This window comes from Lissotriton vulgaris, chromosome 8 (genome assembly GCF_964263255.1).
Source record: "Lissotriton vulgaris chromosome 8, aLisVul1.2, whole genome shotgun sequence".
Classification (NCBI taxonomy): Eukaryota; Metazoa; Chordata; class Amphibia; order Caudata; family Salamandridae; genus Lissotriton; species Lissotriton vulgaris.
This window is the reverse complement of record NC_141696.1, coordinates 98,926,659-98,952,542: the sequence shown is the minus strand read 5'-3', so window position 1 is coordinate 98,952,542 and position 25,884 is coordinate 98,926,659. Positions and strand designations below refer to the sequence as shown.

Sequence of the window (25,884 nt, the reverse complement as noted above, 5' to 3'; positions counted from 1 at the left end):
GATCCTATACCACCGCTATGCTGATGACACCCAAATCTACCTTAAGGTGTCTTCCGCACACGACATCTCAATCCTCAACACTACTCTCAACTCTATCCAAAACTGGATGTCAGCTCCTCAACTCATTCTGAATCCTTCCAAAACTCAATTCCTCCTTCTCTCTAACTCACTTTCTCCTCCTCCTGTTCAATCTTGGATGTACAAGCTGAATTTACTCAACAACAAACCTATTGGTGTCGACAGTGATAAATCTCTTGGTGTCATACTAGACAAAAGCCTCAATCTACACTTCAACATCAATTCCATTGCAAAGAATGCACGTTACCAACTGTGCCTTCTCTGGGGGATTCAAAGTTTCTTTCCGGAGAACGACCTAAAAACCTTGGTCCAATCTCTGGCTCTCTCTAGATTGGACTATTGCAATTCTCTTGGTGGCCTCCACTAATCACACCTCTCCCCTCTTAAACCAGTACTCCATTCAGTGGCTTCTTTTGTTTTTGGGGCCAAAAGAAGTTATCACATCACACCCATACTGTTTTCTCTTCAATGGCTTCCCATTGAAGCATGGTCAATCTACAAGATTGCCTAAATCACCCACAAAGTTTTGCACACTTCCTACCCTCGATACCTGGTGAATAAATGTAAAATCTCTGGAGGCTCTAGACCATCACGTAATGCTGAAAACTTACTGCTCGAGCCCCCTACCTTCAAAAGAGAAAGATTGATGGCTCAATCCTTCTCAGGAAATGCAGTTAGAATCTGGAACTCGCTTCCTCCATTTCTCCGTACCAACACCTGCACCCAGACTTTCAAAAGAATATGCGATGTTACATCGCATGCGGTACAACACATGCGATTACAACACGGTCGTTACAAGGACCGCGTTGTTACAATGCGTACCATTACATTGCAAGTCGTTTCTATGACTTGCTTTAGGGGGCGCGATGGACTTAGGAATAGTATAATTCACTATTCCAACTCCAGCGTGTGCAACAGTAGGGAAAGTGTTGGAATAGTAAATTATACTATTCCTTAGTTTAGAGCACCCCCTACAGCAAATCGTAGAAACGACTTGTGTTGTAATGGTTAGCATTGTAACAACGCCGCTGTTGTAACAACTGTGTAGTAATCACATGCGTTGTACAGCATGCAATGTAAACGCTGCTTCCCCTTTCAAAACAGTCCTCAAAATCGCTTCTCTTCCGAAGACACTTCCAGAGTTAATCCATCCCTTTTCATGTCCCTCAAGGCTGCTTGGCATTCTCCCGATGTTCTAAGTTCTTACAATGCTGTAAATATATTTTCTATGCCTGTACTAACCTAATCTAATTGTTTTTGTTTTGTTTTGTTGCTGTGATTGCCACCTCTTATTTTATTTTACTTTTTCGAATATCCCATTTGTATCTGTAATGTGTAAATTTGTAAATCTCCTCATGCAAAGTACTTGGTTCTATTGTAAAGGGATCTGACACATTTGGGTAAATAAAGTCTGCGCTATATAAAGTTACTTAAATAAATAAATGCAGCCTTTCAATTGGGCATCACAGGCCATTGCGTTAGTTCCCTTCCTTCAGTGGAGCATGGACAAAAGTACAAATTAATTCAACTTAATTAGTGGCCCTTGTTTGCTCAAGTTATGATTAATGTACAATTTCTTCCCCCTTCCCTCCCCCCACCTCTCTCCCCTGGTGCTTATTCCCTCTCTAGTGCGGACTCGACCTGAATGTATAGAGCGCTTAACATGAGGTCCAGTTACAGTAATTTTTTTAAATGTTCATTATTTAGGCAGGTAGACTCATTAAACAGTACATTCATTTATATATTATTATTTTTTTAAGCACAAGGGGCGAATAGGTTATTTTCAGACTCGAACCTGGCCCCTTGGCAATTTTACAGCGTTTGGTGCTTTGAACTGAATTGCGCCACCGGCCTCTGCACTGTCATGGTTACGTCACTGCTTCCCCCGTAGTTGCTTCCTGGTGGCCTGCTCGCTTTAGGATGGCGCCGCAAGAAGATTAAGTGACATTTTTCGTTGCAGTTTTATAGAGCGCTTTTCAAGAGCACCTGTTACTTTTACGAGCACACATTCTCTCTGGGTGTTAATAACTTCCGCCGAGGGTTGTTTTACGTCAAACCCCTATAGACGCTCTGAGGCTGAGCCATGACTTGTGGGCAGAGGAGAAGAGCTGTGTTCATCTGAAAGCATCAGGTATAGCTCCCGGTGGGATAGGTTTATGTTTTAGACGTTACTGTTGATAGCCATATTCATAATTTTAACATTTTACTGCCATACTACAAAGAATTATAAATCGTGACCGTTGGATAACACAAATATCTCCGCGGTACACTTAGAAACCCACGGAACTATCTAGAACTATCTACATAAGATGCACCCTGTGACCTGTTCGTTACACACTGCTGTGCAGCAGATTCGTCAAACCTCTGTGATAAGTCTCTCCGATAATTAGAGCCCCCACCGACCTCCTATTTTTTTGGGGGGACGTTTAAAAAAATGTATGAAGTGGCTGTCGGACTTCGAACCTCATCCTGACGTTGCTACATGTGTCTCCAACCCCTTAATGCTGCCACTACATTACTCACAATGTAGGGGACCTGGGAATGATTTAATTCCCCATTTTCGGCCCTGCTCACACATCAAAGTGCATGATGCACGCCTTAGATTCACTGAAATCATAATCTGCGGCACTGGGTTTACCTGTGGCACACTGTATACTCCCAGTATGTCGGCAATGAGTCGTATGGTCAGTTCATAGACTTCACCCACCGCCCCTGTTATTCTGGGCGTGGAGTGGCAATGGAAGTTTGGCAGCAGCTCTTTCATTCCAGACAAGAGAGACAATGTGCTGGCGACTGCAATGGCTACTGATTGGCAAGAGTCGTGTATCTGAAAACCCAGGGTAATGTTGGGTAATAAAGTGGGGTTGTGGTTGATCTCCTCCACAGCAAACACCGCCACCAGCACCTCCCTGTACGACCTCACCTGAAATCTAAAGCACACAGACAAGAGGATACAATTAGCATCAGTACTTTTTCAAGTAACGCATACTTGATGACCTTTTATTTACAGTTTAATGCACTCCTGCACACACAAAAATGGCAAAACAACATAAAATATTACAACAGCACACTTAATGATTTTCGCCTTCATCTAATCGGTGAACATTTTAAGTACTGTCTGCTCAGTGTTTACTTTTATATCACTTGTTCAATTTAATGTCTCCACTTGTTCAACAAGGTTCTTGCCTCTTGTTCCATCTCCTTGAGAAAGAAGGAAGGCTGCCCATCCACCTTGTCTGGTACTACCTCAATAATGTCTCTTATTTAGTATTTCAAAAGACTGCGCTAACAAATTAATGTTGACTCATGTATGAGGTAAATAAGTTCAATAAAATCTTACCACGTATGCCAAGATGCTCTTGTATGTTTTTTTCCACAAATATGTTAAAATAGTTAGAAAGAAACAGTTTACTTTTTAAAAAGTTATTGTATCATACTAATCTTTAATTTGAAATTTAGATAACGCAGTGTCGAACACTGATCTATTTTTCAATATAAGTGTTTCGGCAACAGCAATTCTAGAAACAGACACTGAACATTGTCGCTTTAAAATTTACTTGTTTTTTTTAAAGATGAGTGAGGTGTCCAAGATCGTGTTAATTTATTGAGAAATGTCTGTGGTAAGATTAATTTTCAGATATTATAATTTGGGTGAAATCTAAAAATTGGGCAATTTTCTTCCATTATTAATTCTTGCAAAGACGAATAATGGAATTGATCTAAGAAAAAAACATTAATTCTGTAAGTGATAGACAACAAGTACATTTTTGAACCAAAGGCTTTCGAATTTTTAGGTCTCATAGCGAAAACAGCGCGTAAGCGCTGTGTCTCGCCAGAGATCTTTTAAATCTTTTGTCACTGACTGTGCTTCCCAGGAGACAGTACCGGCCGCGCGCATTTCCTGTTGAAGGAGGCGATTTCCGCGGGCCACGCGCTCGCGAGCGAGCGCGCTCAGCTGCTGTCTCCTGAGAAGCTTCAAACACGCATGCGCATACACGCATACACACACACATCCACCTTTTGTCTCCACCGAGTCCTTCCTCCGAAAACAGAGCCCCACCAATACGAGAGCCGCCCGCCCCCCCTCCCCAACAGATGCGCACCTCTAAAAACTCTCCAGCAAACGGGCCCCTTATGCCGTTGCTACTCCGCTAATCTTGTGGGAAATGCTCTTCACCTCGCTGATCTTCAATTGCCCACTATCCCGGCACCTCTCGCCCCCCTTCGCATGCCGCCCAGTGCCTCGCCCGCTCTCTCCTTTGCCCACTATACTGCACCCACCCCTCCCCCACCTCGCCTCACACTCTGTCTACGCCGCACCTCTTCTCCTGACAATTCCCCCAAGCGCCCATGCACGCACGCACAAACACACACACGCGCGCACACACACACACACACATGTGCACCAAGGCCCCCCCATCGCACACATGCATACACACACACACACAAGCGCACCCCCCCCCCTGCCACCCCCCTACAAGTAAGGGCACTTACCGCCACTACGGAGATCTGCAGCCCCGCGTCACCGCTGCTCCTCGGGCAAGGCATTCGTGGGTGAGGGCTTCGCGCACAAAGCGGAAGTCCCGCCCCCACCATAGCTTTCGTTTTCAGGACTGGCGCGCGCCGTAGGGTCCTCCTCCGTGTCAGCCACTCGTGGCCCCTCGGAGCTTGTTATATCTATATGCCCGATACTGCTTCCCTGGCAGTTGTTTACTAGCGATTTCTACTATTGGTTGTGATCTTTCCAGAGTATGTGGTTTGAAGTGGAGTCAGTTTGGCTTGCTCGTTTCCGATGCAATCTTAATAAACCTTACTGCCCTCGCCCTAGGAGGCACGCTATGTCGTTAAGTCTTCCACTTCAATACACGTCTCTGAAGCCCTTTGGCGCCATATCTCACTTGTAACTCTTCACTCTTTATTTGCGGCCCTTCCACCTGCCAGAGGAGGCCCGGGCAATTCTAGCTTACATGGCGTTTTAGCCAAACGTACCATCAATTAATTCAAAATGTCCGCAGTAGGTACTCAATCTGCCTCTGCAGTCAATAGCCACTAACACAAATGCGCAGGAAGTCACGTCAATCGTAGAAGCCAAAGAGAACTAGACTTGTGGAAAGGGGCACCAATACTGGCTGTGGTTTGGCTTTAAACTAAAATGTGCACAGCACTAAATAAGGCATCAGTGTTGGATAGAGAGCGGAAAAAAACCACAGTAGACCGCCCAAGCTACCAATACATCAGAAGACTTTCTTAATATTGCGACTGAAAGCAAGTTGTTCCTGATGGAGAGCAGGAAGTTATTCAGGGAGTTAATTCCACAGTGTGCCGGCTGAAAATTGTTCATAAAGCATTCACCGTACCACATAACTCGACTAAATGCCATTTTATAAATTTGGCACTGCCAAAATGGAGTCCCTGCAATGAAAGCGTTTTTAGTTGCAGGTTGTATTTGTGGTTTCCTGAAACCACTGTCCAACTTGCAAATGACCAGAAAAAATATAGCTGCAGGAACTCTTTTGCAGGGTAAGGTAAGTAAAGAATTAACGACAACATAAGGTGTTTGGCCTGTTCCAGAGTTTAGTAATTCCTTAATTTAAAAGACTACATGCTAAAACCTAGCTCAGTTTTATCAAAAACAAGATGCTCGCTTCAAAATCAATAGACCAAATTACATAAGTCTAAAGGCTTTCTGGTTATAAGATGTAAGCTTCTGGTCAGATTCCTGTGCAATAGGCACCTCTGCTGTTTACTCAAATGTACTAAGCAGCAAGGCTCTACCTATACGAGAATCTTGCACTGCGATCTTGTTCCTGCTTCAGACAAGATTCCTGAACCATTAAGCAAAATACAAAATTTAGACATATTTGCATATTAAGTATACCTGTCCAAGTTATTCACGCTCGGGAAACCCACTTAATTTAATAATGGATACTTATGGCAATAACGTGTGTGCTATGATGATATCATTTCTTTTTAGGTATAACAGTTACAGAAACTAACAAGCATTGGCATAGCCAATAGTTCTCGCCTTTGGGACCTTATAAGTGTTTAGCCATGCAACAGTTCTTGTTGCACCAAGGATATTGTGCTGCAAAACTAAATACGGTCCCAACAGCGAGATCTATTGGCTGTGCCAATGTTTGCTACCTCTTCCTGGCAGATCAAAAGTGGCAAAGAGTCTGTCAATCTGAATCCGCTGGATCCGTCAAGATAAACCGAAAGAGCACGCTTAATATCCAATAAATTCAACATATGCTCTTCCTCGGAAGGAGAAACAAAGAACGCCTGATGGACCATTTCCTATGAAGAGTAAAAACTTAAAATTCATTTTAGGAAGAAATGCAGGCTCTAATTTATGTACCAACGCATCATCCAAGAAAGTGTAGAAAGAATGATGACATAGTAAAATGAGACAGTTCCCCAAACATTCAAGTAGAGGTGATAGCCACCAAGAACAGAACCTTATATGATAGAAATATTAAATCCACTGTGCTTAAAGGTTTAAAGGCTTTAAAACCCAGCGACAAATCCCACGCAGGAGCTGAAAAAGGAAGGAGCAGGCCTAGAAATAGCAAAATGTTTAAACATTCTGGCCACCAAATGTTATGCCTTCGAAACAACATCAGTATTGTGAAAAACCTTGCAATAAGTCTCTCATTTACCCAAGTTTAAGCTATTGGCATTGTAAATGATAATGCCTTTTATTTATGTTTTAAAAACGAAAACAAAAATAAAAGACATTGTTATATGCAATGTCAATAGCTCAAACTCGAATAAATACGAGACCTATTGCATTGCAAATGCTTGTTATATAACTGATGCTGCAAAACAGGGTCTTTCAAATGTCCAATCATTTAAATGTATTGCATTCAAGCACTTTCTTCATTTTGCTCAAGTTTGGAGGAGAGTTGTATGTGTCACAGTAAAAGCATTTGGACTCTCACAATCATCAACAACGGACCTGCTTCTGAGCATGGATTAAATTCAGCGCAGACACCATTCAGTGGATATATGGGTGCCTATTTCATCAATTGAAATCGCTCCAACAGCAGTTTATGGTTCATATTCGAAGAACTCTCACAAGAAGAATGCAAAGTCATAAGAAAGGTACACAAATCTGACAGCAACGTAGTCATCATCCATAAATTTGCCTGTCCATTCTCTCTCATCTTTCATACCTGCTCTATAGCACCTCCCTCCCCCCCCAACTACAGCAAAGACCTCACTGACACATTTTCTCCACCTCCACATTAACAATACCTAACTTGGGCACCTATGTCTCCGATACCGACCACAAAGCTATCTAATGAACCTTGATAACTGTCCTCGCTTCCACCTCTCAGAGCCATTAACCTCATCAGCGCGGCGCAAATTCGTGCGCTGTGCTGAACGTTCCATTGGGCTTATGGAACCATGACGGAACGGTTCCGTCATGAGCACAGGTCAACCAACGCTCATGACGGAACCGTTCCGTCATGAGCATCGAAGGGGTTAAAAGAATGGAGACGTGGATACGTTTATGAAATGTAATGTGCATTGTCCTGATGTGCATCTGTGTATGTGTGGTGTGTGTGAGAAAGTGAAACAGAAATACTGATACACATAATAATCTGAAGCAACCAGAGCCCCGGGCAGTGTGGAGCTGAGGCTCTTCTAGCTCTTTAAACATACAGTTTTAATGCTTTCCAAAAACACAAGGTCATTTTGGAATTCGGAAGGATAATGAGACAGAAATCCAAAGCAACTTACTGACTTCAATGTGCAACAAGCATTAGAAATGCAATAGGTCTCGCAGCATTAGAGTTAGTGCTTTTAGAATTGTTAATGGGTTTTTTTGTAAATCTTTAGCATGAGGTTGAGGGTGAGTGAGGGTGAGGGTGAGGGTGGGTGAGGGTGAGTGAGGGTGAGTGAGGGTGAGTGAGGGTGAGGGTGAGTGAGTGTGAGTGTGAGTGAGGGTGAGTGAGGGTGAGGGTGAGTGGGGGTGAGTGTGAGTGGGGGTGGGGGTGAGTGTGAGTGTGGGTGAGTGTGGGTGAGTGTGGGTGAGGGTGAGGGATTGAGGGTGAGGGGTTGAGGGTGAGTGAGGGTGAGGGGTTGAGGGTGAGTGAGGGTGAGGGGTTGAGGGTGAGGGAGGGTGAGGGGTTGAGGGGTTGAGGGTGAGTGAGGGTGAGGGGTTGAAGGTGAGTGAGGGTGAAGGTGAGTGTGGGTGAGTGTGGGTGAGTGTGGGTGAGTGTGGGTGAGTGAGGGTGAGGGATTGAGGGTGAGGGATTGAGGGTGAGGGGTTGAGGGTGAGGGGTTGAGGGTGAGGGGTTGAGGGTGAGGGGTTGAGGGTGGGTGAGGGGTTGAGGGTGGGTGAGGGGTTGAGGGTGAGTGAGGGTGAGGGTGAGTGAGGGTGAGGGGTTGAGGGTGAGGGGTTGAGGGTGAGGGGTTGAGGGTGAGGGGTTGAGGGTGAGTGGGGGTGAGTGAGGGTGAGGGGTTGAGGGTGAGTGAGGGTGAGGGGTTGAGGGTGAGTGAGGATGAGGGGTTGAGGGTGGGTGAGGGTGGGTGAGGGTGAGTGAGGGTGAGTGAGGGTGAGGGTGAGTGAGGGTGAGTGAGGGTGAGGGTGAGTGAAGGTGGGTGAGGGGTTGAGGGTGATTGAGGGTGAGGCGTTGAGGGTGAGTGAGGGTGAGGGGTTGAGGGTGAGTGAGGGTGAGGGGTTGAGGGTGAGTGAAGGTGAGGGTGAGGGTGAGTGAGGGTGAGGGGTTGAGGGTGAGTGAGGGTGAGGGGTTGAGGGTGAGTGAGGGTGAGGGGTTGAGGGTGAGTGAGGATGAGTGAGAGTGAGGGTGAGTGAGGGGTTGAGGGTGAGGGGTTGAGGGTGAGGGGTTGGGGGTGAGTGAGGGTGAGGTGTTGAGGGTGAGTGAGGGTGAGGTGTTGAGGGTGAGTGAGGGTGAGGGTGAGTGAGGGTGAGGATGAGGGGTTGAGGGTGAGTGAGGGTGAGGGTAGGTGAGGGGTTGAGGGTGAGTGAGGGGTTGAGGGTGAGTGAGGGTGAGGGTGAGTGAGGGTGAGTGTGGGTGAGGGTGAGTGTGGGTGAGGGTGAGTGAGGGTTGAGGGTGAGTGAGGGTGAGGGATTGAGGGTGAGGGGTTGAGGGTGGGTGAGGGGTTGAGGGTGAGTGAGGGTGAGGGTGAGTGAGGGTGAGGGGTTGAGGGTGAGGGGGTAGGTATTTTGGGATGCGAGGTGACACCGCCACGAGACCTTGTCATAAATGCATAAAAACATATCCCTATAAAAAGAAAACAAAACACGAGATAAACAACATCCCTTAAGGAAAGTTACGTGCTGTGAGCCGCGGGGAGGGCTGTCGGAAACACCTACGGAACTGACATTTTAGAAACGCGTGGGCTGCAGGAAGGTCCCCCGGCACCTTGCAGAACAGAGCCTGCTTGTGATTGTGAACAGTGTGTGGTCGAATCTGCCCTCCAGCTATTTGTCTGTACCAGAGCACCTGACAGGTCAGTCCAACGGTGTCCATGCTAGTGTTTTTCCTTTATGTTTGAAAAAGCTGTGTGTAATAGGGGCCTGAATATTTTCATGGGGAATAGCTAGGAATTAGTTCACAATAGCAGGAAGCTTTCAAGTTTACCTCATGCCCTAGAGCAAATTCCACTCGCACGCACGAGAATGCCATAGAAGCAAGGAGAACGGCGGCCATGCATTGATTGGGTCACTGCGCGTGCAAGGCCGTCCATGCCTCTGCGAGCTGACCGCCTCATTCTAAACTGGCAGCAACTAAATCAGCACACTCGGAGCCATATTATGATGCCGCTTTCTGCGTCAGCGCAAGAGACGTCTGTGCGTCTTGGACACATACATTAACTCGAAATGTCTGAGGTAATGCATGTTTTGCTTACATCAGAGCTCGGAAAAACAGGGTATGTATTGACTGTTTCCGAGCTCTGCTTGGAGATGATTTCAGTTGATGTATGCACTCAAAACGCTGCAGAGGCAACTGCGCAGGCGCAGCTCAGAAAACGACATCCAAGTACGGCCCCTGGAGAGTCCGGTCTGAGACGGACAAGCCGCCGTTCACCTCCCCGGCTGGTGGCGCATTCCCACCTTTAAGGTCGAATTGGATACTGGCCTCATGAAAGCAAGAGTACGTAAAATGGGCTAATTGGATTTGCAGCATTTCACAGTCGAATTCAAAGCACGTGTTCTGGACGGGAATGAAAGGCCCAGCTGCTGCTGTCTGTTCTTGTTCCTTAAAGCCAGATGAGTGACCAGGATGCTTTAACACACTGTTCCAGACAGAAGTTTCCACGGAGAGGCGTTTATTTTGCAGGCTTTCAGTATACTTTATTCGATGGCGCAGCAGGGATACCATGTCCCCTTCCCCTGTTTTTAAAGAAATAAAACGCCATTTTTGGAAGTCACATGGGTCCCTTATGTCCTTTACCTGTTAACTACTTCCCTGCAGGTATGACACATTAACGGATAATTTTGGGTGATTTGTAGCGTTTGGCCTGACTCTGTGACATTGGGTTACATTTTAAACCAATTTAAATGCCCGAGGACTGTAGTGTGAGTAAAAAGATACAAGGTGAGCCATGATACTGACAAAGTTCTACAATTACGTGATTTTGCAAAATGCCATGACTGGCCGGATCATAGCAGTTTTTTTTAATGGCAGACTGGAATGGGGGGCATGTGGAGGGGAAAAATACACTATGCTGAGAGAGGGGAGGGGGGAGGAGAGCGAAAGGATCGGAGACACGGCGACACGGCGGGTAAAATAAACAAAAAAAAAGCCGGAGGGAAGAGAGGGGAGGGGGGAGGAGAAATGCGACACGGCGGGAAGGGGAGGGGGCGGAGCGGGTCAAATAAACAAAAATGCGAGACGGCGGGAAGGGGGCAGACATGGCGGGGAGGGGGCGGAGCGGGGGAGAGGGTGTGTGTGTGTTGTTAGGAGACGGACGTGCACGCGCACGCGCTTTTAAGGTCAATGCGCATGCGCATAAGCTCAATGCGCATGCGCATTGACCTTAAAACTCACGGGCACTGCAAGGAATCGCCACGATTCCTTGCAGTGTGGATAAAGAGTGGATAACTCGCAATAGTCTCGCTTGCTCGATGCGCATGCGCATCGACAGGCGAGACCTAAAAATGGAATATGAAATGTAGATTTTAATTCTGAGGTTCCTCATCCTTAAACGTCTAGCTTCTAAACTTGAAAATGTTGGATCCAGTACACCTCTAGTGCCAGGGATGCCAGCTACCTATGGAGAAACACTAATCTGTGCTCAAAGTAGCTCAAATAAGCTAATACCACTGTGTAATTATTTTGAAAAATGTAGTATCATGTGGCTTATTTTAAATTGCAGAAATCGTAAATGATGATTAAAAGCTCTAAAAAAGGAAAGCGCCCATCCCTGTACAAACGTGAAGTTCATTCATTTACCCCTCTAGTCTAACTTATTTGGTGATGTGGCTGCAATATAGATGAAAAATTGTACTGATTCCTTATTATTGAACATGCACAGATTTTAGACTGTTTATCCTTGTCCCTTGAGCAAGAGAGGTTGCAGTGACCCAATACTGCTGCAACAACACAATGCCACCATCAGCGAACCATGGCCTCCTTAATTCAGCGCACCTGACTTAAAAAATGGTTATATAGGCTTCCATTCACGAGTTAAAAATTATTCTGAAAATAACTACTTCATTTAGTTTAATTTACAAATTTGACATTCTTTGTGTCCCCGAAACCTGGCTTACAGATTTTCTCACAACATATATTAATTGGCTTCCTCCCCTCTGAGTGCACCTTTATTAGACATGACTGTTCTGGCACCAAAAAAGGTGGAAGAGTTGCCCTGATAGATAGAGGTTTTTTTAAGTGACATCACATTTATAATCTCACTACTGCTGATTCTGAAATTCTCTTTGCCTCTCCTAGTTTAGTCTAGAATTTTTAGAACTGGTAGTTACAGCCTTCACTACTTTTCAAAAATATGTGTTACACTTGCTGTTTTTAACTTCCACTTTGAGAACATTAAAGATTGCAGATTGCATTCTCACCCAACTGATTAATGCCATACTCGCGTAGGCAGGCGACTTTTAAGTTCTGTCAGGGCATCGCCTGATATTACTCATTCACTTTAGATTTCTCCTCAAGTTTTAACTGATCATTTTGTGGCAACATTTGATTTATATAACATTTTTAGAGAGAAACCTAAGCATGGCCCTCCTAGGATAATGGAACGAAATGAACTCGGAATTGCTATAAAAAAAAATCGTCACCTTCGGAAATTATAATCTCCATCTTTAGTTACGTCAAATATCATAACGTGGTCACTGTAGTTGCAGAAACCATTGCTCCACTATGACTTTCTAGAATTAGCAAGCAGTGTGTGGTGCTTGTTTCGCTGGAAGTCTATGGGGCACATGCATCGAGCCCGCATTTTGCGATTCCCAAATAGCGAATTTTGCCGATTCGCTATTTGGGAATTGCAAAATGCTATGCATGTAGGAATCACAAAAATATTTGCAATTCCTACACATTCCTTATTTGGGACTCTCAATTTGCGGATCGCAATTAACAAATGGCTTCCCCTTCATTCCTATGGGCCTAAGGATAGGAATCAATGGAAATTGCATGCACAATTTGCGAGTACCAAAAAGGCACTTGCAAATTGTGCATGCAATTCCAAGGGTGGCAAAAGGACACACTGATGCACCCCTGAAAGTGCAAATACAAACATGTTGCACACGTCCCTGCCCCAAGGGCATGTTTGTGTGCCACATAGAACTTTGTAAAATTCACTTTTGTGCATTTTTCAATTTTTCGCAAATTACCATCAACTTTAAGTTAATGGTAATTTGTGTTTCTTAAAAGCAAAATCACAATTTTTTGTTGTTGCATTCCATTTAGGGAATCGCAATTTCCGATTTCCTAAATGCAATCCCAATTTAAGTAATCGCAAATTTTATGATTACTTAAATAGCCATTTTTGCATTTGGTATGATGCATCCCAAATGCAACAATTGCGGTCGCAAAGGGGCAGATTCTGCGAATCTGCCCCTTTGCGACTGCAAACAACAATGATTCATGAGCCCCCATGTACTCTAAAACTAGAAAGACAGGCGAAATGTAAGTGGCATATTCAAAACCTCTTTATAAATCGAAACTCTCAATTTATAACCTCCTTAATGAAGTAAACAAAGACAAGGAAATGTTTTAAATTAGTAAAGAGTTATCTGACACTCAATCCTATTGCCCAGAAGATCATCTTCCAGTCCTTCTGTAATCAATTATCATGGTTCTTTGGACTAAAAATACATTGAAATCATAGTTGTAATCTACACAATGGGTCCCCAGCTCCTTCTACATGGCATATAGGGTTTAGGATCCTCATCCTTCTGCTTCACTGAGCCAACCATATTTGATCCTCTTATCACCTCCCCTTCTTACCCTGAGCAACTTAATTGTCTCTCTTTCGACGCTCTTTTCCAGTACGTAAAAGCCTGTAAATTTGGCTGTCTTCTGTGTCCGATCCATATTAACATAATCCACACAAACATCCCTGAGCTCACTGGAGTGGTCCACAATGTTATTGACCTTTCATTACATCTACAGTTGTTGCCTCTGACTGAAGCAAGGTAATCTTAAGCCTTTGCTTAAAAAACTCTAACCTTGATCCTAAGTTATATATCGTCCTATGATTTCGCTTTCTGCTGTTGCTAAAATTCTAAAAAATTTAGTGGCCAAACAGCTGTTCACGCACCGACAAATTAATTCAATTCTGGGTGACTCCTCATAGAAGTACAGCCAACATTAATTGCTGTTCTGGATGACCTTTTAACCCCTTAAGTGCTTCGAACGTTCGGCGGCCGACGGCACCACTACCTCGGGAGTGCTGCCGTCGGCCGTTGAACATTCCAACTGCACCTGCGCAATGGAACGCCCAGCACTGGAGCTGGACGTTCCATTTTAGATGTCAACTGACTTCAACACACATCATCATAACCTCCTACGTGCTGGTCTGTCTGAATGCGGGATCACAATAAACCCTTTATCATACTAAGGCATTTACCTTGCTTATTCCCCCAGAGTAAGATGAGATGTTAGCAGGGTGACATTTGGTACCATTAAACAACGCACTGTATCTAATCTTACTCTGGATGACTACGTAATGTCCATGCCTTAGCATGGTTTGAAACCTTTCGTTCAAACCGGGCCCAAAGAGTAATGCTAAATAACTTTCTGTCCCCGCTTTCACATTACCTATTCAACATCGTCGGAACTCGTTTCTGAATTTTGAGGAATTATGGATGTTCCTTATATTCTTAGGCTGATGACCCCCAGTTTATTTTCGTCCTTGTAAATCTTCCAGATTGTCTGAACTACATAAAACACTGGATGGACACAAATGGGTCCAAAATAAATACGGACAAAGCCAAGATCTTACTGGTAGGCAAAGATTCATTTTTCTGGTTCTCCATCCCCTATCCACACACTCAAGACCACCGGCCAGTGCCTTAACTTTGTGTAAAGAGTCTTGGATTGAGATTGTAAATGAAGACTGGACATTCAGATCTCCCTGGCTGTCCCTATTTCTTCGAAGGTGGTTACACCTTGATGCAGGAAAATCAGTAGATGCAGCAACTATAGCTTCTCAGCTTAAGTGCTGTAATTCTCTTTATCTTGGCATCTCCAAACAGCACTTGATTGATTCAAAATCAGGCTGCTGGAACAACTGCCTTAAACTAGCGTTACACGTCAGGAAAACCTATTTTGTCCAAGCTTTCTTTGCTGCATGTTCAAAAAATGATTTGTTTCAAAACTCCCTGTTTAATACATTAATGACTGTTTGATTCTTGTCCCAATTTTCTCAGAACCAGACTTAATAAATACACAATTGCAATCTTCAATCCTCACAAGCAAATCTCCTCTAAAAACCTTTTCTGGTCGAAAATATTTCACAGTCTCAGCCTCCAGCAACTGAATGAATTTCCTAATGAGCTTAAATTGATATCCTCCCACTTCACATTACAATACAAATCTAAAATTGAACCTTTTTTGTCTTAATCCTCTTTCTTCTCTTCTTGTTTTAGACTTTTGTGCCAAGAGACCGCTAGGTGAAAGTAATGCTTAATAATTTTAATTCATAAATAGCATAGTGCGTAACTTTAAGTGCTTTGAGATAAAAGGGGTTGCATGGTGTAAGGCACATAGGGCATTATAGTATTTTTATTAGTGTTGCATTTCAGAGTACAGGTGAAGATATTTGTTTCGAAGAGAAGTACATTTGCCATTCAACTCTTTAAGTAGGGTTACCATTTTTAATAGAACCAGCCACAGCTGACTAATAATAGGACATGTTTTGTGCATTGTTAGTTAAATATAACTTTATTAAGATAAACCTTTAAAGTGTAATCTTGTGATGAGTTCATGTTCTTCAGTAAAGAAAAACATTCTGCATCTGAATACTTGCTCTTAACCTCTGGACACACAATAGATCTCTAATCTATAATGCCATTTGGTAGTAATGGACATAGAAGACACAATTTAATCAGGTTAACCGAAAACTTTAAGTTATCAATAAGTGGGTTTAAGGGTAATTTTTAGCTTTCACCATGTCTTTAGCAGTAGTGAGAATTTTATTGAAAATGCTGCAGAAATGATTAGGGGGATTTTTAACGATCGGCAGAGCATGAACTCTCGCCCAATTAAATTGGTAGTTTCCCCACCTCATTCTCAGGTGGAGAACAGCCATGTTTCTGATGGCAGCTCTCCTTTAATGGAAATCCTTGCGTTTGTGGTCCATGATCCAGATGGCCTCAGGTTCGCAGTGAAGGAAGCCCTGCCTACCACCAACATTAGTTTTCCCTGTCTGGGTCTGGTGGACAAACAATGGCCTGACCTGCAGGGAGAAAAACACATTCACGTCAGGGTCATTATGAATCCGATTTTATGAAACCAACTTGTGAGCATGCCAAAGAAAATGCAGCTCACTCAGCTGTGATGGAAGTGGATTTGCCAATGAGGCAGAACCTAGCCCGGTAAACAGAGATCTCTAAATGTCATGGGTTTTCCACTGGTACCTTAGTTGAGGCCAGGTCCCCTGCCATTCTGGTAGGCTTGCGACCACCCGCCAGGGTCTACGAACTCATTTGAGAAAAAAGGTATGTATGTAGCAAATTTCAGTGCAAAATAAGGAATCGCAAATTTGCGATTCCTTATTTTGCGATTGCATGTAAGGATTCGCAAAATTTGCAATTCCTTAAATGCAATGTATGATGCAAAAAAGAATTGCTAATTGTCCCTAAGGAATCGCAAATTACCACCAACTTCAAGTTGGTGGTAATTTGCGATTTTCTTGAAAAATGCTAATTTTTGCATTTTTCAAAGTGTCATGTGATGCACATACATGCCCTTAGGGCATGTATGTGCACCACATGTGCACCCATGCTTATTTCAGGGGTGCAACAGGGTGTCCTTTGGACACCCTTGCATCCTTAAAATTATTCTCAATTTGCGATTAGCAAATTGACAATAATTTTACATTCATTCCTATGGGCCTCCTGGCCCGTAGAAATGAATGGGAAATTATTCCTTAATTTTTGATTAGCAATTTGCTAATCGCAATTAAGGAATTTTAAGAAATCGCTAAAAAATAGCGTATTTCTACATACATACCATTTTGCAATTCTCAAATAGCGATTCTTAAAAATCGCTATTTGACAATCGCAAAAGTGTATCTTGATACATCTGGCCCTCAATCAGCAATAGTTTTTCTCAGCTACCGAACCAAAGTCTCATATTCCAAATTTCAGTGAGAATTAGAAGCAAAGCATTATCCTACAGGAACAATGTGTGCATTTGAACAAATGCTTATTTGACCAAGCACCCTTCAAAAAGGAAAGATAATTCGTTTCTGAAAGTATCTCCATAATTCCTATTGGAGCTACTCACAGAATGTGTATTTATTCATAATTCACACAATCTCGGAACTATGGCCACTCTCAGTTCATTAAACTCTATCTGGGAGCAAATAATAATTCTGGACCAGTTCCCACATAACAGTAGTGTGTCCACTGTATGCCTCGCATGTGTGCTTACATCTGTGCTTGCATAGGTTAGCTTACACGTACAAACACACTGGACTGACACAGCAAACTCACCCTTCACATGAGATTGCTTCAGGCTCCTCTTTGAAGCTATTGACAGGGAATGAATGCGTCCAGTGTACAAGTATCACAGCTCCCAGCACAATATCCCCCTCCTGGATGTAGGCATTCACTACCTTCCTTGGAAGTCTGCAGTTACCCTTCAAAGGCTGGGCTAACTCTGTGAGCATCACTAGAAGAGCAAGGACCAAGCGGACCACCCTTGCCGCGGAAGTGCACAACGCCGGCGCCATCTTGCAATGTTCACTTCTTGCCACTTTTTATAAGAAAATTCTTTGCAGTCACAAGTCCAGTGATTCCTTGGTAGGGAAAAGGAATTATTGATAACCGCTCTGGCTCCGCAGAGGTGTGGCGAGAGTCCCTGCAGGGAAACGTGCCATAATACTGTACCCCGTGATTAAATGAACAGCACATGCTCTCGTGCTTGTAAACCTGAAATTATAACAAGAGATCGTGATGATTTATTTCTAATGAATATGTGGTAAAAGAACCGCCCAGATACCAACAACTGTCATCTTAGTTGGGAGTTAACAGATGTTTATTTCTCTACAAAATACCACAAATCTCGCCTCCTCGAGAAAAGGTAAGGTGAGACACATGGCGCATCGTTTAATGGCACTAAAGGTCACCTTAGGTCACACTGCTGACATCTAATATTACTCTGGGCGACTGAGCAATATGATTTTTTACTTATATTTGTGAGATTTGCTTTGCTCTTTATCAAAGAAACAATCCTCATTTGATAAAACAATTCTGACCCGCCGAACATCTAAAAACAAATAAACTATCTGCCTATGTCAGCAGCTGTGCTTCGGGAGAAAAGAAGCGAATCTGCTGCGGATCTCCAAGTCCTCACCTATTTTTTCTAGCAATACCCCAAGAGGTCCAATAATGAACATAGAAGTTCCAGTAACTCCTGCTATCTAGCCCCCAAGTGTGGTGACCAGGTTTGAGGAGTAGAATCGTCTCTACTCCCCATGAAGTGCAGGATACTCATTCTGAAGCCCTACAGTGAGTCATTGGTTAATTGTACTTGTCAATCATGATAAGAGATGTTCCTCTTCACTGGCAAACAATGAATTCATTGAAAAAACAGTTGTGTGAAATGGGAGCTTTAAAATCTCTGGTTCTTCATAAGTGCTGTGGTCCTATATGATGCTGCCTGCCCCAGGATGAAACAGAGTTGAAGTCGAGCTGGTAGGACTAGGAGGTGGAAGAGTAGCAACCCATATCCTCCCCATCCAAAGGGTGATACGTCATAGCTGGCACTGCAGCACAAATGCATAACGTTTTGAGACCTACAGCAAGCTAAAGGACTTCTTCAGCAAAAGTGTACGTTGGCCACTGTCCAAGGCACTATCCACCAGTGTAAGAAAGAGGTGGAGGATTATTAGATTTTCAGAACCAAACAATGGTGCAGCTGGTCACACACATAGAGATAGTAGCAAACAGTGGCAGCTTCTGTGGGCACACATGAACTACAATAGCAGCCCCAACCAGCGTAGGACAACGGTACTTTGCACAGATATGGAAGATAAGCTAGATACAACAGTTGCAGATTGTTTGCTAATGTACGTCATTTCATTGCTTTTATTACCATAGAGCTTTCAAGTTGCAACATGTCGCGCAATAGTAACTCAACGTCAAACCTCGTTCAGGGAGGCCACAGGGCAGACATGGGCTACTTGCTAACAGCAGTGGTGGTTACCATTGTTTGCCACTGGTGTCCTGTAGTGCATCTTAGTATGGCTCTGCAAACTCGGCCAAATACACCCCTTTCTGCACTTGACTCCCAGGGTTGCAAGGGTGAGCAGTCAATTGCTTCTCATGGAGGTAGTGTGCTCAGAGCTCGGAACTCACCAATCAACCAGCAGGCGCAATAAAGTATTGTCCATCCCACTGCTTGTCGTAGTAAAGAGAAAAATTTGAACTCCCAATGAGACGAGGTACTGCATAGTATAGACTGGGATGTAGTTACAGGGTTGTAATCTCATCTACAAATCTCAGTAAAGAGCTACACCCCTTACAATGCCCTCTTCCCACGCCAGATGTTCCACTGTTTATGATCCTTTGTATGAAGAATGGACATAGGCATTGATTAGGCACAGGCGTGGTTCATTCTGGATGGCCCCCTCTGGCTAATGCATGCATCAGTGAAATGGTTCGTGCCACTATGAATTCACACACAAAAGTCTACGGTTAGATTATCCCCATTCCAGGGCCAAAGAGACAAGTCTCAGGATACCAGTGACACGTTTATTCATACACTAAGGGCGGGGGTACACGCCTGCATACCAATTAAACAACACTACTGTCTCAACACTCATGGAGTTCTAGTTTTTACTAGCAGTCTGATACTCTAAGGTATATTTTTCTTATTATAAATGCGAGACAAAAAGGACAAGAATGCCCAGACTTGATGGGCTCCTCATGGTTGAGGTTCGACAACTGAAGACAAAGACAGTATTTTATTGACAATATTTGGTTTTGAAGGGCAGGGCACGTGTAACATGAGTCCAGAAGGGAAGTATTCATGTTCTATTTGTAGAATATAAAGACAAGATAAATTTACATGCTGTGGAGAAAACGGAAATTATTTTGTTATTGTCAGTGGTTATCCTAAATATGTGTTATGTATTGGATCCTCTAGAACCTATGTTGGATAGCTCTGCTTTATAACAGAGAGCAAGAAGTGTACCAACATTTGTCCCTTGGAAGTGCATGTGATGGGCAGACATATGCGCATCTGCCATGCATGTATTGTGTGTTGTGTGGCACTTTCAGGCAAAGTCGGTGTTTAGCTGGCAGTGAATTGCACACAGAGAATTTTGAACACATACGTGTAACACTAAGGCAAAACTATGAGTTCCAGAATGGAGAATGACAAAGGATGAAAAGGCAGGTATGTGTCACATGGAAATGGCTACCTTGCAGAGATGCAAAAAAATTGTAATGCAAATATTTCTATTTCCTTTGTATTGAAAACTGAGAAAATATCCTGAAACTACCCTCTCACAGCTGCGTCCGACTTAGGCAGACAATTTTTAAACCACTTAGTGGACTTCAATCGTTTTACATGTTTGCAATAAAAAAGAAATTACATTTTTCTGAGTGTACATATCTTACTAATGATACCAGATTCAAGAGAGGCATGCCCACTGCAGGCCTCTCTCCTTTCACTTTATGCAGATCCCCATAGTCAGTATGACTCAGAGAAAGTAAAATGGAGTTTTAACTTGGACAACTGCGATGATCATGGGTCAACAATAGGTGTCAATAATCACACACTGATCATCATGTACTGCACCGATGTACAAAAGTCAATAGACATGCAGACACCAAACACATGCAAGCACCTGTTCTCTAAATAAAACTCAAAGAAACAAATGTATGCACACATATACTCATTGAGTACATATCCTTCGTACATAGAAGTGGAACAAAACACCTACAGGCATGCATGCAACACACAGAATGGCATACCTAAAGCCACTAATGCCGACACAGCGCAACAGGCATAAAGACACATATGCACACACAAGCACCCAAAATGCACCGACTTGTGTTTAGGTTCACACAGACTATCACACATGCATACACCCTTTTAATACAAGGACAGATATAGAGGGACAAAGACAGACAAAACACAGTGACAGACTACATGCATACAGGTAAATGTGTAATGCAGGAATATCTGGATGGATGATCAATGGATCTGAGTATGAAAGGGTACATGAATAAACTACATGAATGCCTAAGTATGAAAGTGCGAATAGATAAATGGATCCTTAAAGGGGCATAGTGGGGTCGTAGATCAATACAAATATGAGTATGTGTGAGTGAGTTGATGGTTATACTGGGAGATGAATGTACTTGAATGAGTAGCTGGATAATAACCTGATCATCTATCGATCCATGCATTCACTCTTCAACCTTTGCATTAATTCAACAAAGCACCAACTCTTGTACCACTCACTCCATTTATCTTCCCAGCCCTTACTCACTCATTCCATCATCCATGCATGTTGATGACCTTATCCCCATCGTTTCTGCAAGCATCAAATAGTATTCACTGGTACCATGGTTTACTGGTTCTCCTCTGACCTATCAAGCCGACACAAGTCCCCCCCCTTGCGCCCCTGCTCTCTTCAGAAGACCCTGCCTGATCACATGCAGCGTTCTCCAGAATCCCATTCTGTTCTCTGTGATGGTTAGCTTTTAGATTGAGCCTGTTGAGACTCTACTCGCAGATAACATTCACATTCACCAAAATGCTGAAGAGACAACTGTATTTCAAAGTCTCCTCTACTCAAAACATCTAGCACCTGTCTACTGCATGAATCTTATGCAGACCCGGAATTCCAGCACCTACCTGATGCTTAACTTCCCACCCCGCAAACCGATTTCTTTCAGCTAATCACAAAGAACAACAAGCTATAATTGGACCAAACATGGTCCAATGACGTGGACTTTGGATGGAGTTAAACCCCTACTCTCTCCCAATGATACGTCACGCAGGAGTCACCCTAACACCATTCTCATTCTGAAGGAACACATCATGGAGAAAGTCATGATGTACTGGTACCAACTCTTGATCCTAGAGAAAGTGAAACCCTCCCTCGCAGAGTGAATTTAGAGCTACTGTTCTAGCCTCGTACTCTCGTAGCTTGATCGTGGTAACACTGTTCTCTATGGCCTGCCAGACTCCATGGAGGCACCCTGTTAGAGCTTCCTACATGCTGCAACATGTCTCATCCAGGGAAGCAAGAAATATGACCATGTCACCCCCCAACTGGCTTCTTTTACTGGCTCCCACCAACTTCAAAACCTGCCACAGCATCTACAAAGCCATCAAGGCTGGCACCTGCTTATGAGTCTGGAATGCATACAATTTCTGGTGACTCTTGACACATGCATCCAGGATACAATCAGACTGTTGATGAAAAAGTGAAAAAAGAAAGAAAATGGCAACAGGCCTTCTCCATCTATTCCCCCAAGATCCGGAACAACATCTCCCTAAACATTAGGATGGCCCCAACCCTGCTCCAATTTAGAAAAGAGCTAAAGACGCAAGTCTTTAACCCCTTCACTGCGGCGGCTATTCCGCCGCATTGCTAAGGGGGTGGGGGTCCTGTGCTCGTGACGGAACCGCTCGTCACGGCATGCGGGTGAGCTGTGCTTGTGACAGAACAGTTCCGTCACGGCCCCGCCCGCGCTACAGAACGTTAGCGCAGGCGCGGCGAGAGGGCCGTGACGGAACCGTTCCGTCACCAGCACAGCCCACCCGAGGCTCGTGACAGAACCGTTCCATCACGAGCATGGGAGGGGTTAAATAATGCTACAACACAATGCAGAAACAGTCTACATTCACTCTTAGTAGCCACCTACCCTTCCAATTACATGTTGACTGCGCCTCTTTCATCTAGTACAGGGCTTTGCTGCATTTCAGCTAGGTTTGCACTATATAAATATTACATATTTACATATCTGAGTTCTTCATCAGTCATAACCAAGTCAAGATCCCCTCATTGCTGCTTGCTGAGAGGTCGCTCCCCAGTCTCCCTGCCGAGACCTGGTATCGTTGTGCTGCATTTCATTCTGCATTCCAGCTAAAAGTTTATTTGTATTGTAGTGCACTGGGCGCTGCTTCGCCTCGCTTCCGCTGCAATTAATTTAACTTTAGAGCGCGATAACCCCCGGCGCTGTGCTCTGCCCTCCCCTCCGCTGCCATTTTGTTTATATTGTTGTTGTCCTCGGTCTGCGTCCTCGTGAGCCCGCCCCGCCTCCCAGCTGAGCCGCCCTCGCCCCTCCCTCTTTCCACTTTCCATGTATGACAGATGAGCTTCCGCGCAGCGGCCACGCGCAGCGGTCGCGCCCTATGCGCGCCGAAGGGGCGCCAAAGGTAAGCCCGTCTACGCCCGTCCGCGCCTGGACCGCACCCAGCGCCAGACCCCCTGGCCCTCGCATTGCCCAGCCCTCCCGCATTACTTACGACCCCTCTACCCTCTTAGCCCTTAACCCCGGCCATTCCCCCAACTGCATCCAAGCCGCTCCTGGACACACCCATGGACCCTTCTCTTGCAACTCCTGCAAGTTTGACGGCACCAAGAACAACACCTCATCTACGAACACAAAACAGTTATCCGACCCCAACCACCTACAATGCGTCCTGCTCAACACCCGCTCGGTCCACAGACACGCCATCAACCTCTGGAATCTACTAGACACCATCTCTCCGGACGTCGCCTTCCTAACAGAAACATGGATGAACGCCACATCAGCCCCAGACATCACCATTGCCATCCCGGAAGGCTATAAGATTATTCGCAAGGACCGTACCGGCCAAACAGGAGGAGGCATCGCTATCGTCCATAAGAAATCCATCCGCATCTCAACCAGCTCAGACGTCAATCTCGCCAACACTGAACACCTTCACTTCCAGATCCACATCGACCCCAAGACCACACTCAGAGGCACCCTCCTCTACAGGCCACCAGGACCCCGCGCACAATTTAGTGAAGACATCACGGACTTCATCACTCCACACGCGCTCCCCTCCGAGGATTACATCCTTTTGGGAGACCTCAACTTCCACCTTGAAAAGAACAACGACCGCAAAACCACCACCCTTTCGGACAACCTCGCCAACCTCGGACTTAAACAACTTGTCACCACCCCCACCCACATCGCAGGTCACACACTCGACCCTATCTTCACCTCCAGCAAACATATCTCCTTCAGCCACACCACAGCTCTCCTTTGGACTGACCACAGCTGCGTTCACTTTACCTACAACAAGTCCACATCCAACAACCACCCCCAACCCACTCTGCGAAGAAACTCGAACAAAATCACCATCGACCAGATCTCCTCATCGCTTCTTCAAAACCCCCCCGCCCACTCCTCAAACCCCGACCAAGCAGCCACTAACCTCACCCAGTTGTTATCCAACAGCGCCGACATCCTAGCACCACTGAAAAAACGACAAATCAAACTAGGCAGCAAGAAGGCCTCCTGGTTCAACGATGATCTTAAGAAATCCAAGAAACTGTCGCTCCCTTGAGAAGGCCTGGAAAAAAGACCCAAACACCAGCACCAAGGACGCCTTCAAAAACGCCACCCGCATACACCACCAACTGATCCGGAATGCCAAGAAAGCCGCTTTCAAGGATCGACTAGATAGCAACGCCCACAACAGCAAGGAATTATTCAACATCGTCAAGGAATTTACCAACCCCTCAGCCAACTCCAACGACATCACCCCCTCTCAAGCCCTCTGCGACTCCCTATCCTCATTCTTCCACAACAAAATTGCAGACATCCACAACAGCTTCGACAACCGACCCGATGACCAACCCACCCAACCCTCTGCAGGACCCGCACCCCCCTTGAACATCCTCAATGACTGGAACCCAATCTCCACTGAGGACACCATCCGTCTGATGAACTCTATCCACTCAGGATCCCCCACAGACCCATGCCCTCACCACATCTTTAACAAAGCAGACTCCATTATAGCACCGCACCTTCGAGACGTCATCAACTGCTCCCTCAACTCCGCCACCTTCCCGGAAAGTTGGAAGCATGCCGAACTCAGCGCCCTCCTGAAGAAACCCACAGCTGACCCCACCGAACTCAAAAACTACCGCCCTATCTCGCCCCTTCCATTCCCGGCCAAAGTCATCGAGAAAGCGGTCAACAACCAGCTCGCCGCCTTCCTCGAAACCAACAAATCCCTCGACTCCTCACAATCCGGCTTCCGAGCCAAACACAGCACTGAAACCGCCCTCATCGCAGCAACAGACGACATTCGAACTCTTCTGGACAATGGAGACACAGTCGCCCTCATCCTCCTCGACCTCTCCGCAGCCTGAATGAATGAATGAATGAAATGGCATTTGTAACGCGCAACTATGCCCAATGGGCGTCAAGGCGCCTAACTCAAATAACTAGCTGTCAGCCGTCAGAAACAGAAGCTTACTGATATGCTTTAGTGAAAAACCAAGTTTTCAACGCTTTCTTAAAGAGGTCAAGTGAAGGCAGTGATTTGATCTCAAGGGGAAGTGTGTTCCATATCTGGGGTGCCAGAATGGAAAAGGCCTTGCTCCCCCAGCTAGCCTTCTTAGCGCGTGGGATTACCAGTTGGTTAAGCTCTCCCGAGCGTAAGCATCTGTTCGGGACATACCTAGTGAGTAAGGATCCAAGGGCATCAGCTGGACCTGCCATCAGGGCACTATACGTGAGGCAGAGAAGTTTAAACATAACTCTGGAGGGAATAGGGAGCCAATGGAGATTCTTCCTCGCCAAGGTCATAGAGGAGAGCCAAGGCAGGGCCAGAACAAAACGCGCCGCCGCATTCTGTACAACCTGCAGGCGCTGCAGAAGGCCCTTGTTGGCCCCGGCGTAGAGTGAATTACAATAGTCGAGCCTTGAGCCAACAAGAGCGATCACAACCTGCTTACGTGCCTGTGGGGAAAGATAGTGGACAATTCTTTTCAGAGTCCTGATGACACCCCAACAGGTGGCCACCGTCCTATTGACCTGGAGTTCCATGGAAAGCCGGGTGTCAAAGATGACGCCTAGGTTCCTGGCAGATTGTGTAGGAGTGGGGCAGATGCCTATAGATGGTGGCCACCACTCACCTG

The 25,884-nt window shown here is 45.1% G+C and overlaps 1 protein-coding gene across 1 annotated transcript in view; it reads right to left on the bottom strand.

The window, feature by feature from the left end:
- The window catches only part of LOC147693522 (extracellular calcium-sensing receptor-like), a 177,996-nt gene that overhangs the window by 132,923 nt on the left and 19,189 nt on the right, over positions 1-25,884 (bottom strand). Inside the window, exon 2 of the mRNA XM_086936038.1 lies at positions 2,717-3,008. Within this exon, the coding sequence (XP_086792164.1) occupies positions 2,717-3,008 (292 nt within the window). The remainder of the gene's footprint in view (positions 1-2,716; positions 3,009-25,884) is intronic.